Below are 23,868 nucleotides of genomic sequence, written 5' to 3' on the forward strand. Positions count from 1 at the left end.
CCCTGAAAATATATTAATTACAAAAAAGGAAGTTCTTTAAACTTGCATCTAGTTAGTTGCCTGATTACAAGTGAAATGAAACATTCTGAATACGCTAAATGCTTTAGGCTCAAATAAGAATCCAATATAACGTCTTCATTTATGATGAAAAATATGGTGTTTTTCTTTGTTAAAGACCAATTCTTATAGTTAACAAATTATAAACTTAAAAATAAACTTAACAAGAAATGTACAGAATCTATATGACTAAAACTATATTAAGAAAAACAGTAACAGGGAAAGGGGGAGAGGGAGAGGGGGAGAGAGAAGTGAACCGTAAGAGACTCAACTCTAGGGAAGAAACAGGGTTGATGGAGGAAGTGGGTTGGTGACAGGCTAAATGGTGATGGGTATTAAAGAGGGCACTTTTTGTGATGAACACTGTTATAAGGTAAGTGATGAATCACTGAATTCTACATCTGAAACCAATTTTACCATACATGTTAACTAACTTGAAATAAAAAAAGAAAAGAAAAACAAAACCACAAGACCCAAAAGTAGCCTTGAACAAAGAAAAAGACATCCCTTGTTTCTAATTAAGACTTTCCAAAACCATCAAAAGTCTGTTCTCCCTAAATTAACTGAAACTCTCATAAACATAGTTAAGGAAGACTCAAGCTGATAATAAAATTCGTTTGGAAAAATAAGAGGAGAATTAGCCTCACTAGATATTAGCCACACAGTACAAAGTCACTATAATTAAAAGAGCTATCAAAGCATTAACAGGCAAACAGACTAGTGGGACAGAATAAAAACCCCAGAAACAGACTCGTGTAGACCCACAAAAAGACTCAGTATTATGAAATGACCAGTCACCTCCCAAAGGAATAGATAACATTACTACAATTTCAATCAGAATTCTAATGAAATCTGGAGGGAAGAATTTGACAAACTGATAAAAACTTCAACAGTCAGAAGAAAAAAATCTCTGAGATGAGACACCGCCCCACACTGCCACACACACAGGGTATTTTAAAGAACAATAAAGGGAAACTTGTTCTATAGTAAGAGACAGATAAACCTGGATCTTTCATCTATCACACAATGAAACATCGAATACAATTTTATGGATCTCTATATAATAGTTATAAAACAAACTGGAGAACATGTTAAAATAATGACAGTGCCTAACAGTGGGCAAGGTGGGATGGTCTAAGGAACTACAATTTGTTTTCAGTTTCTTGCACTTTCTACCACAATTCCTATTATTTGCATTACAGTAATTTTAAAATCTAAAAAATGGGAGGGAGCAAAGAGAATACAGGGGAGCCCCCACTGTTATGCTGTGCTGCAAAGGGACTTGGTCAACGGCACTGCTAACTGTGTGGCTCATCTGGCGATTCTGACGACGTGATGAAGAGACAGGCCTCCAAGAGGGGAGCACGAACCGCGGCCTTCAGCGTGTAATTCTCGCAGTCCTGAGTGTCACTGGGGTATCACAGGAGATTCCGTGGGTCCTCCTCTCCCACCTCATCCACAACAACCAGGCTTTTCTTATTTAAGGTCTTACTGTATAGTGTTTCATCTGGAGAGAGGATTCTGTCACCTAAAGTTGATAAACCATCCACCCAAAAGACTACTAGGAGAAACACTATATTAAAGGCAATTAAGACTTGTTGATGAGAGGTGCCTGGGTGGCTCAGCTAAGCCTAAGACTTGACTCTTGATTTCAGCTCAAGTAATGATCTCACAGTTCTGAGGTGGATGGAGCCTGGTGTCAGGGTCCGTGCTAAGCATGGAATCTGCTTGGAATTCTCCCCCGACCCCCGCACTTGCTCTCTCTTGTATGTGTGTGCTCTCTCCTTCTCTCTCAATAAGTATGTAAACATTTTTTAAAAATCTATTAAGGGGTGCTGGGTGGCTCAGTTGGCTAAGCATCTGACTTCGGCTCAAGTCATGATTTCACAGTTCATGGGTTCGAGTCCCGCATCAGGCTCTGTGCTGACAGTTCAGAGCCTGAAACCTGCTTTGGATTGTGTGTCTCCCTCTCCCTCTGCCCCTCCTTTGCTTGCACTCTGTCTCTCTCTGTCTCAAAAATAAATAAACATCAAAAAAAAATTTTTGACTCAAATAAAAGATCCTTTACACTAATGAACATTTAGTCACATTTTCTAAATACAAAGTATGCCTTTGTCAGAGAACTGGTACAACTCTCCAAATGCTACAAGCTGTTAAGAATCATTCCTCTTACATATCAGAACTTCAGGTCTGGTTTGAGGAGAAATGTGGAATAAATTACTGCACTTTATGAATCATTTTGTTTCCCAAAATCATTCTTTTTAATTCTAATCTAGGTAGAGGCTCCTGGGTGGCTTAGTTGGTTGAGTGTCTGACTCTTGACTTCAACTCAGGTCATGATTCCAGGGTCATAAGATCGAGCCCCACACAGGGCTCCGTGTTGAGAGAGGAGCCTAATTTAGATTCTTTTCTCTCTCTCTCTCTCTCTCTCTCTCTCTCTCCCTCCCTCCCTCCCTCCCTCTCTCCCTCTGTCCCTCTTCCCAGCTCATGTTCCCCCCCCCAAAAACAAACAAACAAATAAAATTCTAATCTAGGTAGATTTGCTTTCCAAATTATATCACACTAACCAGCCTTTATGCCTCTGAGGGGTAAATACTATATTTAAATAGTTTTCTGGATAAACAGGAACTCGTGAGATTCCAAGATCTGATTCTTCTGCCCACTGTTACATGAAACACCCTAACGTCATGATTTGGTTCAGCATCTCTCTCTCCATGTGCAATACACAACAACTTCCAGGCTCTCCACACTTTAGGCCTGATGCTCTGTGCTCAAGGGAGAACCAATGAAGAGCTTGAGTGTTGATTTTTAAATTTCTGAAGTCAAATAATAAAAAATAGTATAAAAGATAACATGAAAGACCGATCTGCACAGTTCAAAGCTGGGAGGGAGCGGAGTTCAGGGAGGAGGGACAAAGAACTTGGCTGGGGCCCTATGGACACATGACCCAGGGACCTTCCTGGCTTTTGGCCTGTGCACAGATGGACTTGCTGAACTAGCTTGCTAGGAATATGGACTTTTGTCCCAAACCCACAGAACTGTTCACTACAAAGGGTAGGACATACTACAAATAAATTACACCTTAATTAAAACAAGGGGGGAAAACACCTGCCAATGACTACCTGGAAGGCAATTTGGCATTTTCTAGAAGATTTCAAACACACATGCCCTAATACTCAGCAATTCTACTTTGTTTGCCTGTTATATCCAGAGTGCAAAATTATTCAGTATACTCATTATAGCACTGTTTGTAAGATTTAAACATCAAGTTGTTTTATTTTTTTGAATAAAATAATTTTTAGTGAACAGTTAGGTATAGAGACAGAAGTCCAAGATCACACATTAAGGACTAAAAACGTAAAAATTCCTTCTGGAAGATAAGTTGATTTGCACATATGAGAATGTCAATGAATGCAATCTCTCCACCTATAATAAACTGACTCACTACTCTCAATCTGTTCAAAATCATTTCCAAACACAGGTGAGTGCAGGTATAAAATTCTGTTCTTCAAGCTTAATCTTTATTGACTGACTTTTCCTGGTACTTAATTAAGTTCATAAAGGGATGCTTGGGTGGCTCAGTCAGTTAAGCGGCCGACTTTGGCTCAGGTCAAGATCTCACGGTTTGTGGGTTCGAGCCCTGCGGCGGGCTCTGTGCTGACAGCTCAGAACCTGACACCAGCTTCAGATTCTGTGTCTCCTTCTCTCTCTGCCCTTCCCCTGCTCACGCTCTGTCTCTCTGTCTCTCATAAATAAATAAACATTAAAAGAAAATTAAAAGAAAAAAACACAGATGTCTGTAGCCTGGCACTATTCACCGCCACTACTGACACTAATGTCTACTACAATCCTCAAACTCTGTCTTAAGTATCTGTTGATTTCACTTTTCTGCATACATTTTCATAGAAGTATGACAAGGTAAAGAGAGAGGAACATATGGAAGAACTTGTATGTTTTTATAAAAATTTAGTTTGGGACGCCTGGGTGGCTCAGTCGGGTAATTGTCCAACTTTAGCTTAGGTCATCATCTCACCACTCATGAGTTCAAGCCCCACATCAGGCTCACTGTCATCAGTGAGGACCCCACTTCAGACCCTCTGACCCTCCCTCTCTCTGGCCCTCCGCTATTCGCACTATCCCTCTCTCTCAAAAACAAAACAGTTTATGTTAGTAATCTCCACACCCAACATGGGACTCAAACTCACAACCCCAAGATCAGGTATCAGATGCTCCTGGCAAGGCAGCCAGGTGCCCCTGGAAGCACTTGTATGTTTTAATAATCAGAGGGCAAAAACAAAAAGTGGAGGCCCTTTTATGAATAATGCAAACTGTAAAACCTTAAAAGACTAATAAATCCCAAACTTTTGTATGATAAAAAATAATATAAAATATATTTAAATTTAAGATCAAACGTGGGGCACCTGGGAGGCTCAGTCAGTTAAGGGTCTTACTCTGGCTCAGGTCAGATCTCACAGTTCGTGGGTTTGAACCCCGCATCAAGCTCTGTGCTGCCAGCTAGGTCAGAGCCTGGAGCTTGTTTCGGATTCTGCGTCTTCCTCTCTCTCTCACCCTCCCCTGCTCATGCTATCTCTCTCTGTCTCTCAAAAATAAATAAAAAACGGGAAAAAATTAAAAAAAAAAGATTTAAAAACCATTATTAAAATTTTTTACTCAAATGCTTAAGTGTGTGGGGGAGGGGCACCTGGGTGGCTCAGTCGGTTAAGCATCCTGCTTCAGCTTAGGTCATGATCTCACAGTTTGTGGGTTCGAGCCCCACGTCAGGCTCTGTGTTGACAGCTCAGAGCCTGCTTCAGATTTTGTGTCTCCCTCTCTCTCTCTGACCCTCCCCTGCTCACACTGTCTCTCTCTGTCTCTCAAAAATGAATAAAAAGCATTAAAAAAAAGTGTGTGGGGGAGAGGTTTATAATCCTTGTAGACAAGGTAAATACTTTTGTGTTTGTTTACCTTCAGTAGTCAAGTAATTATTTCCAATACATAAAAAGGTAAATAACCAGGTAGGAAAAGCACAGATGACACACTACGTAGTTCAGTCTGTTAGGTGTCCGAGTCTTGATTTACACTTGGGTCATGATCTCACAGTTGTGGGACTGAGAGGAGCACTGGTCTCTGTGCTGAACTTGGAGCCTGTTTAAGATTTTCTCTCTCCTTCTCCTGCTGCCCCTTCCTAGCTTGCATGTTCTCTCTCCCTCTCTCAAAGTAAGAAGGTGACTTGGGCATCCAACTCGTGATTTCAGCTCAGGTCATTATCTCACAGTCATTTGATCAAAGCCTGCATCAGGCTCTGTGGTGACAGCACTGAGTCTGCTTGGGGTTCTCTCTCTACTCTTTCTACCCCTTCCCTGCTCTCATGTGTGCTCTCTCTCAAAAAAACCTTTACAGTTTAAAAAAAAAGAAAAAGCATAAGGTATTTACAGAAGGGCTAAATATAACTAGGGCAAGCTTAATTTCAATTTTAAAACAAAGCAAAAAACTCTGAGACAATGATATATCAAAATGTGGGTAGAAAATGGAGGGTGAAAGAATCCCTCATAATCAGTGTTGGTGAAAACACCTGGCTCTTTCTAATATAGTAACAGTCTTTTTGAAGCGCAAAGGAGCATTTTCAATATGTAAAACGTATATACCATTTCACTTCCAAGAAGTTATGCTTGAAAAAATATGTATGCATAGCTTTTCTAGCAGAATCAATTTGTAACATTGAAAAATGTAAACACATAAAAGTCTACCAATAGGGGGCTGGAAGAGGGAGTTATAGTATATCCATGCAAATTTAAGACCTGTGCAGTCAGTGAAAAGAATAAAAGTCACTGTACGCATAGGGAAAAGTACTAAAGATACACAGTTAGCTGAAGAAAGCAGTCACAGAGTAAGATGTGCAACACAGCACTGCCGGTAGACCCATCCTGGAGGGAGGGTAAGCCAGTGAGAACCAAATACACACACCCGAAACAACCATAGTGACTAAAGATGAAGGAAATGCAGATGATGGTCATTTCCTACATCACACATTTCTGTGTTTCATTTTTTTAACGTTAAGGACCTTTAATTCTGAAATCAGAAAATAAAGATTTGAATGTACAGTTTTAATGGGAGAAAGAAAAATTATGTCTTGTTAGGAAGATGTTTTTAAAATGCAAAGCTCTGAATCTCTCCAGTACATAAGCTACCCAGATTAGCCCAAATCCCTACCAAAATGTAACTATTTGCTAGATTCCAGGCAACCTCAGTCAGATGCTGTAGGAGCATTCAGGATTTCCAGGCATGTGCATATCACATTACGACACAAGTTCAATAATAGGAACATTCTTTAAGTTGCATTTAAAAGAAAAACACAGCCAGAAAACTCATAAAACTGTTAAGATAAAAAACAAACAACTGATCAAACGATTTTCTGTTGCTATTTGTTGTATTTCTACAAGTGGAAGAACTTATAACTTTTAAACGTTAGCCCAAAAGATGTTTCTCCCATATGAGGAAAAGAATATTTGAGTTTCGTTTGGAGTGTCATTGTAACTACTATATTGTAAATGATGGAAAATAATTGCATATGTTAAAAAAAAAATAAATTGTGTTACATTAAAAAAAAAAAAGAACATTTCAGTTTCAAGACATATTTGTTTTCATAGCACTTGAAACCCAAAGAAAAAACATACCTTCTAAGAGCATTTCTGGAATGTCGGCTTGATATCTAGGTCCCACTCTGATTTCACCTTTGTCTGCTAATAGTGTTTTCACTGAAGGGTCATAGACCAATGAGTAGAAAAAGGTATCCTAAAAAAAAAAAAAAAGACAGAAAATATCTAGGTAAACTCAATTCCTTCTACTTTTTATAAAGCAATAAGGCCAATGTCATGATAATAAAACCATAAAACCTGAGAATATATAAAATTTCATTTTGGTGAATAAATTCATAAATCTTGAAGAAGAGAACAATGTTATTAGTGTCATCATGTGAGAGAGTAGAAAATTAAATCAAGCAAAACCAAATAGCTTACAATAAAGGTAGATTATGAAGCTTTGTTTTCTGTTTGTGTTAGTCTAAAAGAAAACCATTTAACTGCTCTAAAATAGGATTCTGAAAAGCTAGCAAAGCTAAGCTCTACGTCAAAGGTAAGACACCTGAAATCAAGCAATCATTTTCACAGCAAACAAGGACACCGGGCACCCTTACTTCTGGAGTGTCCATCCACATTTCACCCACATACTCAAATGCATGCACATTTCCCATTAAAGTTTAGAAGCACTGAGTTTACATACAGTTTACTAATTAAAATGTCACGCTGTATTATTCATTAAACATCTATCAATTCCAATTCTGCAGTTCTCCTTTAAATCCTGAAGCATTCATATATATATATTTTTATATATAAACAGGTATATAAATATAACTATCTACCACCACCACCATACCCATTAACTTTCCAAGGCCCTTTAAAAAGCAAAAAGGCCCTGGTTACTGAGCCTAATGGATAAAATGACCAGGTTGCCAGGGCTTTACTAAATTCTGCCTCACTACTGGAGATCTTAAAAGGTCTCGTCCCTGCTTCCTGCTACGATGCTGAAGGTGACCTACTATACAGCTCTCTGCCTTATATCCTGGAGGGGTCTGCTCCTACCATCAGCACTTTACCAAGACCGTGCCGAACAAGCTGCAAGTAAGAGATAGTCTACCAGATTTTACAGCTTTCTCCTTACAGACTGTGATAAAGGGAAAGGAGAAAACTGGACAAGGTGGTACCATCCATTCAGAATTCTTCCGCATGGATCATGGTCAGAAGAAAAGACTGAACAATAAAACAAAACAATATGACAATTTATGCATATAAAAAAAGCCTATCTAGGGAAAAGAAAAAAAATCTGCAGAATATATAAACCAACCTGCTCAACAGGCTGATGGCGAGTGATCAATATGTAATCAGAATTGTTTGCTTTGTAAGACAGGAGCCACAAAGAATGTTAGTAGGTGACTAACGCTACCGCCAATGGCACACCGTGGACTTTCAAAGTACACACACTTCTGGTCACTCTTATTCTGCAAAGTATGTTAGTATAGTATTCCATAAAAATGGGATTTTGCCATACTTTACAGTAAAATAAAGTGAAACTACTACGTAGGCCCACAGAGGTTGCCTAAGACTCTTTAAATTTATAAAGGCTGATATGGGAAATTATTTAAAATGTAAATGTTATCTACTTTTTCCAGAAGTGAAAAATTGTGATTAGAAAGTTGTCCTTTGACGGGTGCCCGGGTGGCTCCGTTGGTTAAGCATCGACTTTTGATCTCAGCTCAGGGTGTGATCTCAGGTCCTGAGTCCAGCAAAAATAGTATTAAAAAAAAAGTACACCATTTTAACAAACACACCAGTAAAATAAACTGAAACATACTCAGGTTTCCTCTCTTAATTTCTGCTTCTGTGCACTAATGCTAACATCTGAGCATTCTCTTTATCCATATTATTATCCATACGTTGACTGACAACAAACACTATTACTTTCTTTCCTAAATTTCACAAGAGGAAGTTATAAAGACTATCGACCTTTTTTCTGCCTTGAACATTTTACCTCCGTTTAGTTTTGCCTATTCGATTTTCTAACGTACACTAACTAGTTCCATGTGTCTGCATCAATCTCTTGGTTATGTTTTCTTCATCTTAGATGAGGAACAACACTTTTTAGTATAATAAAAAATTTTTTTCAAAGAAAATATATCCCTTTGATTCTTTAAACACACACACACAACACACACACACACACACACACACACACACACACACACACATTTGGGAAAACAAAAACACCATGAAACTGTAAAGGTTAAATCCTAAAATGTCAACAGTAAACATTTTCCCATTGTGGAATATTCTGTTCACAGGAATTTCCTCCTTCCAATGAAGTATATGCTCTCAATTAACTTGTTAAAAAAATGTTTAAATGTTTGTTAAAGTTCACAGAAAGAAACACTTGTAGTTGACAAAGTTTACTAGGATTCTAGGAAAGAAAGCAGACAACCAGTGCTAAGATCTCATCTGGAAAAAGCCTAAGGGAAAAACTCTTTATTTAAAAAACAACAAAAACCTAAAAACTGGGAGAAGGACCAAGTACACAAAAGTCACTTATTTCATAAAGCCAAAAATATTTCTACGACTTCCAACTAAATCATCATACCTTATAAAGCCTTTCATTATCAACTTACAAAAGACAGACACAGAAGTTTTTGTCAATTCTTCTCTCAGTTAACCAGAAAAATCAAATTACCTAGATGTATTCTGGTCATTATACTTCTATATAATGCTGCAATAATTTGGTGCAAGAAACAAATTTAAAGGTATGGGCTTCATGTGAAATCAAGGGGGGGAAACATAAAATAATTGTAGTTGTGAATTACCTCTTTATCAAGATATGACAATACTGACTCTGTCTCATTCAGAAGGGCAACACTGCATTTTCCCCTGTTGAAAAAGGGAAAAAGTGAATGAATGTAAGAAAGGCCACCTCACCTTCACAGTGATGACATATACAAAGTCAGGAATATTCAGAATGTAAAGTTGCTGTTAAGAAACTAGATGAAGTTAGGAATATACATAAATGTATATACATAGACTCACTTTACAATCCTGGTATTGTATAGTAACATAAAAAATAAGACTGTTTTTGGAGACATTTATTGCAAGGCTAACCTGTGGAAGGAACTATTGTTAGGCAGTAAATTTTGTAACATAAAATACTTCATAGGTGCTTCCTAAGTATTGGGGGGGGAGAGGGGAAGGAGTACAATGAAACCTTCAGATTAAAAAGGAGTTTCTGAATCTCTAAAGACTTAATATGAAGTGATTTTACACAAGTAGTCATTAGACAAAGACTTCACCATGCAAACCAGTACTTAAATAATCTTCAGATTTTTTTTTTAAGTAGCCACTGCATATGAGGGCCTGAAAATAATATACACTCATCAGGATTCACTAGCTTCCTTTATTGACCTTGCTCTAAAGCCTAGTTAAAAATTAAATGCACTGCTATAAAGGGGCAAAATAAACATCTACAGATTCAAAGACCTTGAAGTCTAATGGCATTTAAAAAAAAAAAAAAAAAAAAAAAAAAAGGCTTGTCCAGACTTGAGAAAAATTAAGGTTATCCAGATAGAGGCATTCATTACAAACACTTTTTAAATTATCCTATCTTGAAATTTTCTACAGAGCTACTAATTTGACAGGAAAATTTTCATAAACAATTCAAGTTACAGATATTTGGTTAGGACTCCCAAAAATATTTTTTAAATGTCATAATGTTATTTGATTTTGTAAATAAAAGTCACTTCTTCCTCCCCACAAAATAACAAGCAAAAACAAATACATCACATATACACTGAATAGGAAGCTGAAAAGAGCAGGCTGTTGGAATATCATTGTGAAAAACAATTCAAAGGAAAAGATTACCAAATGCAAAATAAAATGTAAAACACTAACACCCAGGTCAAAATTTACAGTTTACCAAACATTTTGCAAATGTATGTCCTTAAGGTTAAAAAAGTGTCCCCTCATAAAAACATCTTTTCCTGGTAATCACCTACAGTTAATATCACTTCAAAAGACTCCTGAGAACATGCATTATTTCCATATTATCCTGTCAAATCTCTAATTTGGTTAGTGAGAGTTATAAAGGTTTTTGGTTTTTCTAAGACATTTTATTCATGCAAATTACCGAAGCAGAAAAATTAACATGATTACTTTGGAGCATATAACACCACCCACAGTCAACAATTACCTGACGTGCTCTTAGAAAGGACAGAATTACGGAAAGGCAAATGGCTCAGCTGAGGTCTGCACGTCTCCAGCTGTCACAGAAGTTCTGTGACCTGTGCGCGCACAAGTGATTTCCAAAAATAGGTTTCATCTACTTTTTTTTTCGCCTCTATAACAGCTGACAAAGCAGTATTTCTAACATTTAGTACTTACTTAGAAGAAATAAAATCTTGTTTTTTTAAAGTTCTCTAAAGCCACTTTTTTTTAAGTGCAGAGGAGCAAAATCTGAATGTTATCTTAATAGATGCCACTTCAATACTCACTAGAATTTCAAGGGTTAACAGACACTCAAAATTTACACAAAAAACACAGCATACTTAAGTCTCCTCCATACTGTCTGAAATGATGAGAAGATTTAAACTGAATCATCAAACCACTATTTTCATATTTAGATTAGGCAATAAGATAAGATATACTAGGAGTATATACATTACGTTATATACTCTTTTGGAGATATGGCAGGACTACAAAATCAAGAGGATGTGCAGCCAGTCGAAAATATAAATTACTTGGGGGAATGTAGCTTTTATGCAAAGATGAAAAAATAATATGTGATCTTTCGTTTGTAAATTTTCTTTGCCGCAGCTATCTATTTTTCTTCCAAATTAAAAATGAAACTCTGAGGGGCACCCGAGTGGCTCAGTCAGTAAAGCATCCAACTTTGGCTCAGGTCCTGAACTCGTGGTTCATGAGTCTGAGCCCCACCCACATGGGGCTCTATGCTGACCGCTTGGAGCCTGGAGCCTGCTTCAGATTCTGGGTCTTCTCTGTCTGACCCTCTCCCACTCACACTCTGTCTCTTTCTCTCAAAAATAAATATTTTTTTTAAAGAAGGAAAGTGAAAATCTGACACTTAAAATATTCAAATACATATACTAACAGCTAACAAAGCAGGAGGTTGAGTCAGAATTATTTTATGAAGTAAATATGAATATGTAATTAACAGATGTACTACTATGCCAAGAGTTGTTGATAAAAGTAGTTTAAAAAGAGATTTAAAGTGCTGGCTTCCTTTATGCTGAACAAATGTTGGCTCACAGGAAAAAAAAAAAACAGGATAAATTTTAAGCTATCCCCAAACTAGACAAACTATTAGCAAACTGTGAATATAGATAATCCAATTGATTTATGCGAAATCTCAAGCAATGGACGTAACTGTGCTCTTCCACCATACTTTCATCCTTAAAAAACAAAGGTACCCAAACATGATGATACAAATATAAAATACATCAAAGACCTTAACACAAAAAAAGATCACTCCAGACCTATATAATTACTGATATTGCTTTTCTACAAGGAACTATATACAGTAACACATAATTTTTCACTGAAAAAGGTTTTAAAAACATACTCTGTTTACGTCAGAGACTGGACAGGGTGTTGGGACAGAGAGACATGTGAATAAATAATTAGGACACAATACAGTCCTGTGTTTAATGGCAGGTTCTGATCAACCTATCTGTTTAGTAAGATATTGAGCATACTCCTGCAGACTCAAAAACCACATGTAAAATGTGCACCCAGGTTATAGATTTATTTTATTTAAAGATGTTACCTCTTTGTATAAATGAAAGAAAGAAGAAGTTTAAATTAGCACCCATTTCCCTACCAATGCCTAAATAAGGACTTAGTTTAATACCAGTGTAGCTTGTAGAATGAATGGTGCAGGACCACTAAGGTCCCTGCTTAGGAAAATGAACATTTCTTAGTGTCACACCAGACTTACTGAAGCCAAACATCCTGGGGAAGAATCAAGAAATCTGTGTGGTTAACAAGTATCATCAAGTGATCCTTAGCCAGATTTACGGAGTCCAAAGATCTCAGGGATGGATCAACGAATCTACACGGGAGGGCTCCTGGGTGGCTCAGTCAGTTAAGCACTGACTTCGGCTCAGATCATGATCTCGCAGTCTGTGGACTCGAGCCCCGCATCAGGCTCTGTGCTGACAGTTCAGAGCCTGGATCCTGCTTCAGATTCTGGGTCTCCCTCTTTCTCTGCCCCTCCCCTGTTCACGCTCTGTCTCTCTCTGCCACAAAAATAAATAAACATTAAAAAAATTTTTGAGAAAAAAAAAAAAAAGAATCTACATGGAAAACAAGCATCACCCGGCCGGTGATCTTCAGGCACAATGAACTTGAAAAATTCCTACTACAAATGTAGAATCTGACTAAACTTTCCTTTTTCAATGAAAGACCATAGTTTTTCATTATAGAAAGGCATTTTTCTCAATGGCCTTATGAACCTTACAGTTGTTTTGGATTCTAAACATTTTCTTATACTAAAAACAATGCTAAGTTCTGTGATTGGAAATTCAGCAAATAGACAGTTTTAAACAGTAATTAATCCAAATAAAAAAATCTAAACAGTATTTAATCCAAATTTTAAAAAAATGAAGTTCGAAGACCCAAAATGCTTCCAGAAAATTATGTTTCACAACAGTATACTGTAAAATAAGGCAAAAGGAGATTCAAAATTCTGAACGAAATGATTTCCAAATCAAAATTTTATGTCCAAACAAATCATCAGTTAAGTGCAGAAAACATTTACGATAAGCAAGGACTAAGAATTTTTTAACATTTTTGGAAAACTAATTGAACGGAAAGGCAAGAGGGGGACCTGGCTGTCTCAGTCGACAGAGCACGAGAGTCTTGGTCTCAGAGTCACGCGTTTGAGCCCCATGTTGGGTATATAGCTTCCTTAAAAAAATGAAGAAGAAAGGAAAGGCACAACAACTATGAAGTCCAAGGAAAACAAAAGGATGTATAGAGAATCCTTACATGTTCATAAAATACAGTGAGTCATTATTAAGAAAAATTGTGATATATTAGAAACACGAGGGAAAGGAAATAGAGAAGAGAAAGTAGAGATTTCTAAAACTAGGTATAAATGCAGGAGCCACTGAGAAAAGTTGAAAATAACTATGCTGGGGGAACTCTGCTTATGACTGCCTTGGATACGATTACACAGCTTTATATATATGTTTGATTTTTAAAAATACAACTTAGGGGCGCCTGGATGCTCACTCAGTTGAGCATCTGATTTTGGCTCAGATGATGATCTTGCAGTCTGTGGGCTGCAGCCCCGTGTCAGCGTGCTGCTGTCAGTGCAGACCTTGATTTGGATCCTCTGTGCCCCCCAACTCCCATCTTCTCTGCTCCATCCCTGCTTGCACTCTCTCTCTCTCAAAGAACAAACACTTTAAAAATTCTAATATAAATCTTTAAAAAATTTTTAATTTAAAGTAAAAGGGGGATCTTAATTAAAGTGCATAAATGTTTTTATAAATAATATATATACCAAGGAAGCAAAGATTATTTACTATGATTCTATATTAGATTTTCCCAACTTTAGCACTATTTTTTTTGTTTATTTGTTTGTTTTGAGAGAGAGAGAGAGAGAGAGAGAGAGAGAGCGAGCGAGTGAGCACGCACGCACACACAGGGGAGGGACAGAGAATGCCAAGCAGTCTCTACACTCAGCCTGGAGCCAGACCCATGAGATCATGACCTGAGCCTCAAAGAGTCGGATGCTTAATTAACTAGCTGAGCCACCCAGGCACCCCTCCACCTTGGTATTATTAATACATGAAGCCAGGTAATTCTTTGTTGTGAAGGGCTGTCCTATGAAAGCAGGTGGTCAGCAGCATCCCTGGCCCCTGACGACTGGATGACAGCACCCCCACACCAAGCTGAGATAACCAAATCTGTCCAGACATTAATGGATGGTCCCCAGGAGACAAAACTGTCCCTGGCTGAGACTCACTGTTCCACATCGTAGATCTGATGAAGAATGGGCTAACTGTATCTTAGTAACAAACACTTAAGCACTGTGTTATACAAATGAAAGAACATGATTTTATGGATCTTTAGACTACACAAAGAAGGACAAAAAAAAAAAAGAGAAAGAAATCTGGAATCCTTTAAACATTTCTATTCAGATGCATTTTTCTAATACTGCTTTAAGATGTTACGAAATAAAAACGGCCAAAAACAAAACAAACAAAATAAACATAAATAAATAAATAAATAAAACAAAACCTAGAACATCTGTTTGAGTACATAAGATAAAGGAATAAAAAGCCAAGAAGAGAAGGCCAGGCTTAATGTGATAGGTCAATGGATTCTACAGAGAAATGACAAATAGTGTTTTGGAAACCTCATTCTGTCTGCGGTATGTAGAGAATGCCAGAACAGCAAAACTTTAATCCATGATTTTGGAGACTTGATAACAAACATGAAACAAACTATAAAAGAGGAATTCAAGGGTGAAAGAATCCTTCTCTTGGTGCCACTTTTCCCTTTCATAGCTAGGACAATGTAGAATGTCCAAAAGATGGCAGTAGGTGTTAGGAAGATTCTTTTCCCTGGGACAGGATGACAAACCGCTCTGATTACCGAGGCACTGCCACAACCACACAGACACCAGAGCTTGGGATGACACGCAGAATACACTTTCATCCAGCCCAGTGCATTTCTGCATTAGGACTCTGGTCAGAGAAGGAAACACTTCAGCCCACAGATGATAAATTGATCACTTCAAAGTAAAGATTTTACCAGACAAAGACAACATTCAAGAGCAAGTGTGCACATGGGCTTTAAAATGTTAAACTGTGGGGCCCCTGGGTGGTTTAATCAGTTAAGCATCCAACTTAGGCTCAGGTCATGATCTAACCGCTCCTGAATTCAAGCCCTGCATTGGGCTTTGTGATATCAGCTTAGAGCCTGGAGCCTACTTCAGATTCTGTCTCCCTCCTCTCTCTGCCTATCTCTCCCCTCAAAAATAAATACACATTTCAAAAAAAAGTTAAACTGTGATAGGATTTTTCTCTTCACTGTATTTTTCTTCACATCCTTCCAACTAAGCAATCCTATAAGCTTATGCACACTAAGTAATTAACTTCCTTATGTTAGTTTCTTAAGCAACACTACTTTAGTCATTAATAGTATCATTTTTGCTAATTCAAATTGTTTACAAATAGGAATAACATGGCAAAATTCTAACACCTTAAAATACTGGCATAATAAAATGTACAGGAAGAAAATTGCCTTTATTAGAAGTTTTTTTAGATTCCAAATGAGTTCCTTTAACATTAATAGCTAAACTGAAGAGTCTGCTAATTTAAGTGGAGTGCTATTTCATTATATAATTAAAAGGTGACAGGGGCGCCTAGGTGGCTCAGTTGGTTGAGCATCCTGCTTTGGCTCAGGTCATGATCTCACAGTTCGTGGGTTCGAGCCCCACGTCAGGCTCTGTGCTGACAGCTAGCTCAGAGCCTGGAGCCTGGTTCTGATTCTGTATCTCCCTCTCTCTCTGATCCTCCCCTACTCACTCTGTGTGTGTGTGTGTGTGTGTGTGTGTGTGTGTGTGTGTGTGTCTTTCTCTCTCAAAAATAAATAAAACATTAAAAAATATATTAAAAAAAAAAAAGTTAGGAGGCACCTGGGTGGTTCAGTAAGCATCTGACTCCGGCTTCGGTCAGGATCTCACAGTTGATGAGCTCCAGTGCCATATCGAGTGAGCTAGAGCCCTGCTTCTCTCTCTCATTGCCCCTTTCCCTTTCTCCCTCTCTGCCCCTCCCTCACTTGTACCCTCTCTCTCAAAAAAATAAATAAAAAGAAAAAAAAAGTTGGCTACTTTTCAAAAAAACAAAAATCTTTTAAAAATTGTTTTCTCAGGGTGCCTGGGTGGCTCAGTCAGTTAAGCATCCAACTGAGGTCATGATCTCACAGCTGGTGCTCATGAATTTAAGTCACTAAATTTAAGGCTCTCTGCAGTCAGCTTTGAAACTTCTGTCCACCTCTCTCTCAGCCCCTCCTGTTTGCACTATCTCAAAAACAAACATTAAAAAAAATTTTTTTACATTTATTCATTTTTGAGAGACAGAAGGAGACTGAGTCTCTGCAGGGGAGGGGCAGAAGGAGTTACAGAATCCCAAGCGGGCTCCAGGCTAGGAGCAAGCATTCAGCACAGAGCCTGATGCGGGGCTCAAACCCACAAACCATGAGATCATAACCTGAGCTGAAGTCGGACACCCAATCTACTGAGCCACCCAGGCGCCCCATATATAAACATTTAAAAGTAATTGTTTTCTCAAGTCATCTGGCTGGCTCAGTCAGTAAAGCATATGGGATCACGAGTTCAAACGCACAACAGATGTAGAGCTTACTTTAAAAAAATCTTTTAGGGGCGCCTGGGTGGCTCAGTCGGATAGGCATCTGACTTCAGCTCTGGTAGTGAGCTCACAGCAAGTGGGTTTGAGGCCCATATTGGGCTCTGTGCTGACAGCTTGGAGCCTGGAGCCTGCTTCAGATTCTGTGTCTCCCTCTTTCCCTGCCCTCCCCGACTTGCACTCTGTCTCTCTCTCAAAAATAAACATTAAAAAAATTTTTTTTTTTATTTGAAACAGAGAGAGAGAGCATGCACATGAGTGGGGGGGGGGAAGGGGGAGACAATGAGCAGGGGAGGGACAGAGAGAAGGAGAGAAAAAGAATCCCACGCTCAGCATAGAATCCAACACGGGGCTCAAACCCGTGACCCTGGGATAATGGCCTAACTGAAGTCAAGAGTTGGACACGCAACCAACTGAGACACACAGTTGCCCCTGTGAAAAAAAATTTTTCTAGAAAGATGGCAAAAAAGGCCTCAACGGACCTAAATTTACAAATTACAAATTCTTTCACGTGAATCTCCCTGCTTTTGAAATATGAATGAATACAAAATCTAGAAAATATAATTAGGAGATTTTCATCTATTTTACTTGGTATGACTTATTTTACACATCTCCTCCCAATCACATGTGTGAAGTGACCTATGCACAAGTTTATTTTTTACAGTATTATGTTTTTTTAAGTTTATTTATTTTTGACAGAGAGAGAGACTGAAGGGGAGGGTCAGAGAGAGGGAGACACAGAATTTGAAGCAGGCTTCAAGCTCTGGACCGTCAGCAACGAGCCTGACATGGGGCTCGAACCCACAGACCGTGAGATCATGACCTGAGCTGAAGTCAGACGCTTAAGTGACTGAGCCACCCAGGCACCCCTAAGTACTATTTTTAACGGCAAGAAAAACAAAAATGATCCAAGTATCTATCAGTTAGGATACATAAATTAGACATGAAACAGCTATAGAAAAGATGAAGTAAATCTTTATTACCTGATATGGAATTGTGCCCAAGATATTTCATTTAAAAAGCACAATGCAAAAGGCACCTGGGTGGCTCAGTTGTTAAGCATCTGACTTAGGCTCAGGTCATGATCTCTCTGTTCGTGAGTTAGTCCCACATCGGGTAAGCAAGAGCCCCACTTCAAGTGAGCCCTACTTCTCTCTCTCTCTCCCTCTGCCCCTTCTGGGATTCTCTCTCTCTCCCCCCTCACTCACTTGCACCCTGTCTCTCTAAAAAAAAAAAACCAAAAAACAAAAAAGGCACAATGTAGAAACAACATGGAGTCGTTCGCGTTGAACAGTGATGCAAGCAGACAAGGGTGTTACAGCTAAGACCAGGTATCACTGAAACCAGCACAGGCTGATGGCGTCCAAAACTGATGGCTAGCAAAGCCAAGAGTCTGGAAGAACTGAGAGCTGATAACCAGAAGAGACCTGCAAGGGCCGAGGACTGACTAAACTTTTTTCTAATGTTTATTACTTTTGAGAGAGAGAGAGCACGCACGAGCGAGAGCACATGAGCACACACACGGAAGCAGGGGGGAGCGAGGCAGAGAGGGGGGGAGACAGAGGATCCCAAGCGGGCTCTCTGCTGTCAGCCTGATGTGGGGCTTGAACTCCTGAACTTTGAAATCATGACCTGAGCTGAAGTCAGACATTTAACAGACGGAACCACCCAGGTGCCCGACTAAAACTCTTTTAAAAAGGAAGGACTTTGCAGTAAACTGTCAGACTCTCGACGCTGAGCCTTCTAAGATCTGATCACATTAAAAAGGCAGCTAACTCCTGAAGGCTATGCCTGACTGATCTCTGACCATAACAGAGAGGCTCCACTGGCTCAACATAATACATAGTAAGCGCCAAGAGATGACCTGGACGGGATGGAGGCCTCAGCTCAACTGCACACTCACAGGCTGACTTTGCATTTGGTTCGTTAACTGCTTACCCCTCACTGTATCTTGCTTGCTGTGTGACTTTGTATTGTGCTTTGCTCTGTGTGCCCTGTACTAAGGCAAGTTGAACACAGTGAAATGTCACTGAGTTTGGAATCCTGAACCTGATCACAGCTGTTAACCTTGCCGTTACTGAATAAAGCTGCACTGTGGAAAGACACGACTCATACAAGAATCTTAATAGTGTCCTCACATCATAAAATGCCATCATAATTTACTCCATGATTTACTTCAGACACAAACATACACATTTCATTGCTTCTCTATGCACCTGAAAATGTTTCCGGACGCATACGTAAGATTCTAGAAACAGTGATGGGCAGGGAAACTGTATTGGAATGAGACACTTTATTGTGTGCCCCATGTTTTGATTTTGAATCATGTCAATATTTCACATATTCCCCCCATGATTAAATGTTTTAAAAATTTTTTAAAGATTAAAAAAAATTTTTTAGGGGCACCTGGGTGGCTCAGTTGGTCAAGCGTCCAGCTTCCACTCAGGTCACGATCTCACGGTTCGTGGGTTTGAGCCCCACATCAGGCTCTGTGCTGACAGCTAGCTCAGAGACTGGAGCCTGCTTCGAATTCTGTAACTCCCTCTCTCTCTGACTCTCCCTTGTTCACACTGTCTCTCTCTGTCTCTCAAAAACAAATGAAAAACACTAAAAAAATTTTTTAAATTTATTTATTTTTGAAAGATAAAGAGAGACAAAGCACTAAGTAGGGGAGAAGCAGAGAGAAAGAGGGAGACACAGAATCCGAAGCAGGCTCCAGGCTCTGAGCTGTCGGCAGAGAGCCTGACATGGGGTTTGAACCCACAAACCGTGAGAGCATGACCTGAGCTGAAGTTGGACCCTTAATCTGCTAAGCCACCCAGGCATCCCTTATTATGATTTTTAAAATGCTTATTTTGAGAAAAAGAGAGAGGCAGAGAGAGAGAAAAAAATCCCAAGCAGGCTCCATGCTCAGCACAGAGCCCAACATTGGGCTCAACGTCATGACCATGAGATCACGACCTGAGCCGAAACCAACAGCTGGATGCCTAATCGACTGGGGCACCCAGGTGCCCCATTTTGTTCACTATGATTTAGTATAAGCTTTAATTTCCATCACCTATTTTACCCATTCCCTGACCCACCTCCTACTCTGGTAACCAGCAGTTTGTTCTCTATAGTTAAGAGTCTGTTTCTGTTTCTTCTTTTTTTTTCTTTTGCTCATTTGTTTTGTTTCTTAAATTCCACCTATCAGTGAGATCATATATATTTGTCTTTCCCTGACTTATTTCACTTAGCATTATATTCTTTAGCTCTATCCCTGTTGCTGCAAATGGCAAGGTTTCATTCCTTTTTTATGGCTGATTAATATTCGTGTGTGTGTGTGTGTGTGTGTGTGTGTGTGTGTGTGTATCACATCTTTTTTATCCATTCATCTATCAATGGACACTTGGGATACTTCCATAGTTTGGCTACTGTAAATAATGTTGTGGTGCTTCTAAGTGGTGCAATCAGTTGAGTGTCCGACTCTGATTTCAGCTCAGGTCATGATTCCAAGGTCATGAGATTGAGCCCCACATCATGCTCCACAATGAGCAGGGAGCCTGCTCGATATTCTCTCTCTCTGTCCTTCTCCCCCACTCTCTCTCTAAAATAATAATAATAATAAATAATAATAATAATAATAATGCTGCAATAAACAAGGGAGTTCATGTATCCCTTTGAATTAGTCTTTTTGTATTTTGGAGGTAAATGCCCAGTAGAGAGATAACTAGATCATACTGTAATCCTATTTTTAATTGTTTGAGGACCCTCAATTCTGTTTTCCAGAGTGGCTGTATCAATTTGCATTCCCACCAACAGTACAAGAGGATTCCTTTGTCTCCACATCCTCACCTACACTTGTTAATTCTTGAGATTTTTATTTTAGTTATTCTGAGGTGTTATCTCATTGTAGTTTCAATTTGCATTTCCCTGATAATGAGTGATGTTGAGCATCTTTGCATGTGTGTGTTGACCATCTATACGCCTTCTTTGGAGAAATGTCTCCTCATGTCTTCTGCTCATTTGTTAATTTGCATTATCAGTTTTTTGGGAGGTGTTAAGCTATATAAATTATTTAAAAACTTTAGGGGACACCTGGGTGGCTCACTCAGTTAAGCGTCCGGCTTCAGTTCAGGTCATGATCTCACAGTTTGTGGGTTCGAGCCTGCTTCAGATTCTGTGTCTCCCTCTCTCTCTGACCCTCCCCTGCTCACTGTTTCTGTCTCTCAAAAATAAATTAAAAAACACACAAAAAAACTTAAATTTTAGATACTAACCCTTTATCAGCTATGTCATTTGCAAATATCCTCTCCCATTCAGTAGGCTGCCTTCTAGTTTTGTTGATTTTTTCCTTCACTGTACAAAAACTTTTTTCTGCTATAGCCCTATAGTTTATTTTTGCCTTGTATTACCCTTGCCTCGGGAGACATATTCTAGAATAATGTTGTGTGGCTGATGACAGAGAAATTGCTGCCTACACTCTCTTCAAGAATTTTTATGGTTTCTGATCTCACATACAGGACTTTAATCCATGTTGAGTTTATTTCTGTGTATGGAGAAAGAACGTGGTCCCAGTCCGTTCTTTTGTGTGTAGGTAAGCGGTCCAATTTCCCCAACAGCATTTGTTGAAGAGACTGTCTTTTCCCCATTGTATCTTGAGTATATTCGTTCCTCCTTTGTCAAAGATGAATTGGCCATATGATTGTGCATTTATTTCTGGATTTTCTATTCTGTTCTGCTGATCTTTATGTCTATCTTTATGCTAGTACCATACTGTTTTAAGCATGACCGCTTTGTAATATAACTTGAAGCCTGGAATTGTGATACCTCCAGTTTTGTTCCTCTTTTTCAAGATCACTTTACTTCTTTGAGCTCTTTTGTGATTCCATACAAATTTTAGAATTGTGTGCTTTAGTTCTGTGAAAAATGCGGTTAGTATTTTAATAGAGACTGCATTAAATCTGTAGACTGCTTTGGGTAGTACAGACATTTTAACAATATTTATTTTTCCAACCAAATGTTTACATTTTCAAAAGGAGGGGGCGTTGATCAGTTTTTTGTGATACTGAGAACAACAACAAAATATCTGCTCTGTGGTCCACCACTTTTGGATACCAGGTTACTCCTAGCATTCCTTCAAGCCGTGTATGGATATACTATCCCCACAAAACCAATTCGTAAACTTGCTATAGCCATCTATTCTCCAAAACTCTTATCTATTAACTATAGCTTTGCAGTCTCTGGAATACTTTTTTGTTTAAGAAACAACTCTGCTTACAGATAGGCAATTTCTGTTCATTTCTGTTCATTTATTAGTTTCTGATATGTACAACCACCTAAATTAAAAACCCTACCTTCAAATATTTTTTATATAGGTAATACATGAATCAAAAAAATTTTTTGAGTTCTCACTTTTGAAAACAGATGAGGCACCAGGGTGGCTCAGTTGGTTGAGCAGGCAGTGTCACCTCAGGCCATGATCCTGTGGTTCGGGAGTTCGAGCCTCCTATCAGGTGCACTGCTGTCAGCACAGAGCCTGCTTTGGATTCTCTGTTCCCTTCTCTCTGACCCTCCCGCAATTGGGCTTGTTCGCTCTCACTCTCTCAAAAATAAACAAACATAAAAAAATGGATGGAAAGGTCTTTTTCAACAGTGAATAAATTTAACAGAGTCGCTATGCATTTCTCAGTTTTTTTTAATTTCTAATTTTTTTAACGTTTTATATTTTTTTGAGAAAGAGAGAGAGAGAGAGAGAGCAGGGGAAGGTCAGAGAGAGGGAGACACAAAATTTGAAAACAGACTCCAGGCTCTGAGCTAGCTGTCAGCACAGAGCCCGACACGGGGCTCAAACCACAAACCATGAGATCATGACCTGAGCCGAAGTCGGACGCCTAACTGACTAAGCATCCCAGGTGCCCCTCCCAAACAGTTTGATAATTCCACTTCACAAAGAAACAAAGCCACAAGTCCCAGTACTATAAAGATTAGTTATTTACTCCTCTATGACAAACTCTTAGTATTGGTTTAGGTCATGATCTCACTGTTCATGAGGAATTCCAACTTGGACTCTGCTGACGGTACGGAGCCTGCTTGGGATTCTCTCTCCTTCTCTCTCTGCCTGTTCCCTGCTTCCATTCTCTTTGTCTCTCTCTCTCATTCAAAATAAATGAACATTAAAAAAAATTTTCCCAGCTATAAAGGAAGACTAGTATCTTTCAATTAGAATGGCCTACCAAATATCCTCAGTACTGAGGCATCACTGAAACATCAGGATACAATAATTATATTTCTTATTTATTGGTAAGAGAATTTGAAGACTTAAGAGATGGGAAAAAATAGGTAATATGCAAAGTATGGATATAAAACTACTATTAGTGACAATAGACATTTGAAGGCAATGGAATAATTCCTTCAAAGTTTTGATGGAAAATCATTTTCAAGCCAAAATTCACTAACAAACCAATTGCACATCATGTGTAGAGTAGTAAGGTTATCTCCAATGAAAAGTAGGAGAAAAGTATAGGAAGCATTATAAAATATGTAAAAGAGAGGCTGAATCTGACAGAGCCAAGAACTTCTGCTGTAAGGTACTGTGCATGGAAACACAAAACTAAAATTAAGAATCAGAACCAAGAAGCACCTGGGTGGCAAAGTCGGTTAAGCTTCTGACCTTGGCTCAGGTCATGATCTCGTGGTTCACGAGGTCGAGCCCCATGTCAGGCTCTGTGCCGACAGCTCAGACTCTGGAACCTGCTTTGCATATTCTGTCTCTCCCCCTTTCTCTCTGCCCCTCTCCTCCCGTACTGTCTCTATCTCAAAAATAAATAAAACATTAAGAA

General features: G+C 38.8%; 1 protein-coding gene across 1 annotated transcript in view; it reads right to left on the bottom strand.

The window, feature by feature from the left end:
• The window catches only part of MTA3 (metastasis associated 1 family member 3), a 218,107-nt gene that overhangs the window by 79,329 nt on the left and 114,910 nt on the right, over positions 1 to 23,868 (bottom strand). The window contains exons 6-7 of the mRNA XM_029938546.1: positions 9,464 to 9,527; positions 6,732 to 6,849 (exon numbers count right to left, since the gene is read on the bottom strand). Of these exons, the coding sequence (XP_029794406.1) occupies positions 6,732 to 6,849; positions 9,464 to 9,527 (182 nt within the window). The remainder of the gene's footprint in view (positions 1 to 6,731; positions 6,850 to 9,463; positions 9,528 to 23,868) is intronic.

Source organism: Suricata suricatta, chromosome 4 (assembly GCF_006229205.1).
Source record: "Suricata suricatta isolate VVHF042 chromosome 4, meerkat_22Aug2017_6uvM2_HiC, whole genome shotgun sequence".
Classification (NCBI taxonomy): Eukaryota; Metazoa; Chordata; class Mammalia; order Carnivora; family Herpestidae; genus Suricata; species Suricata suricatta.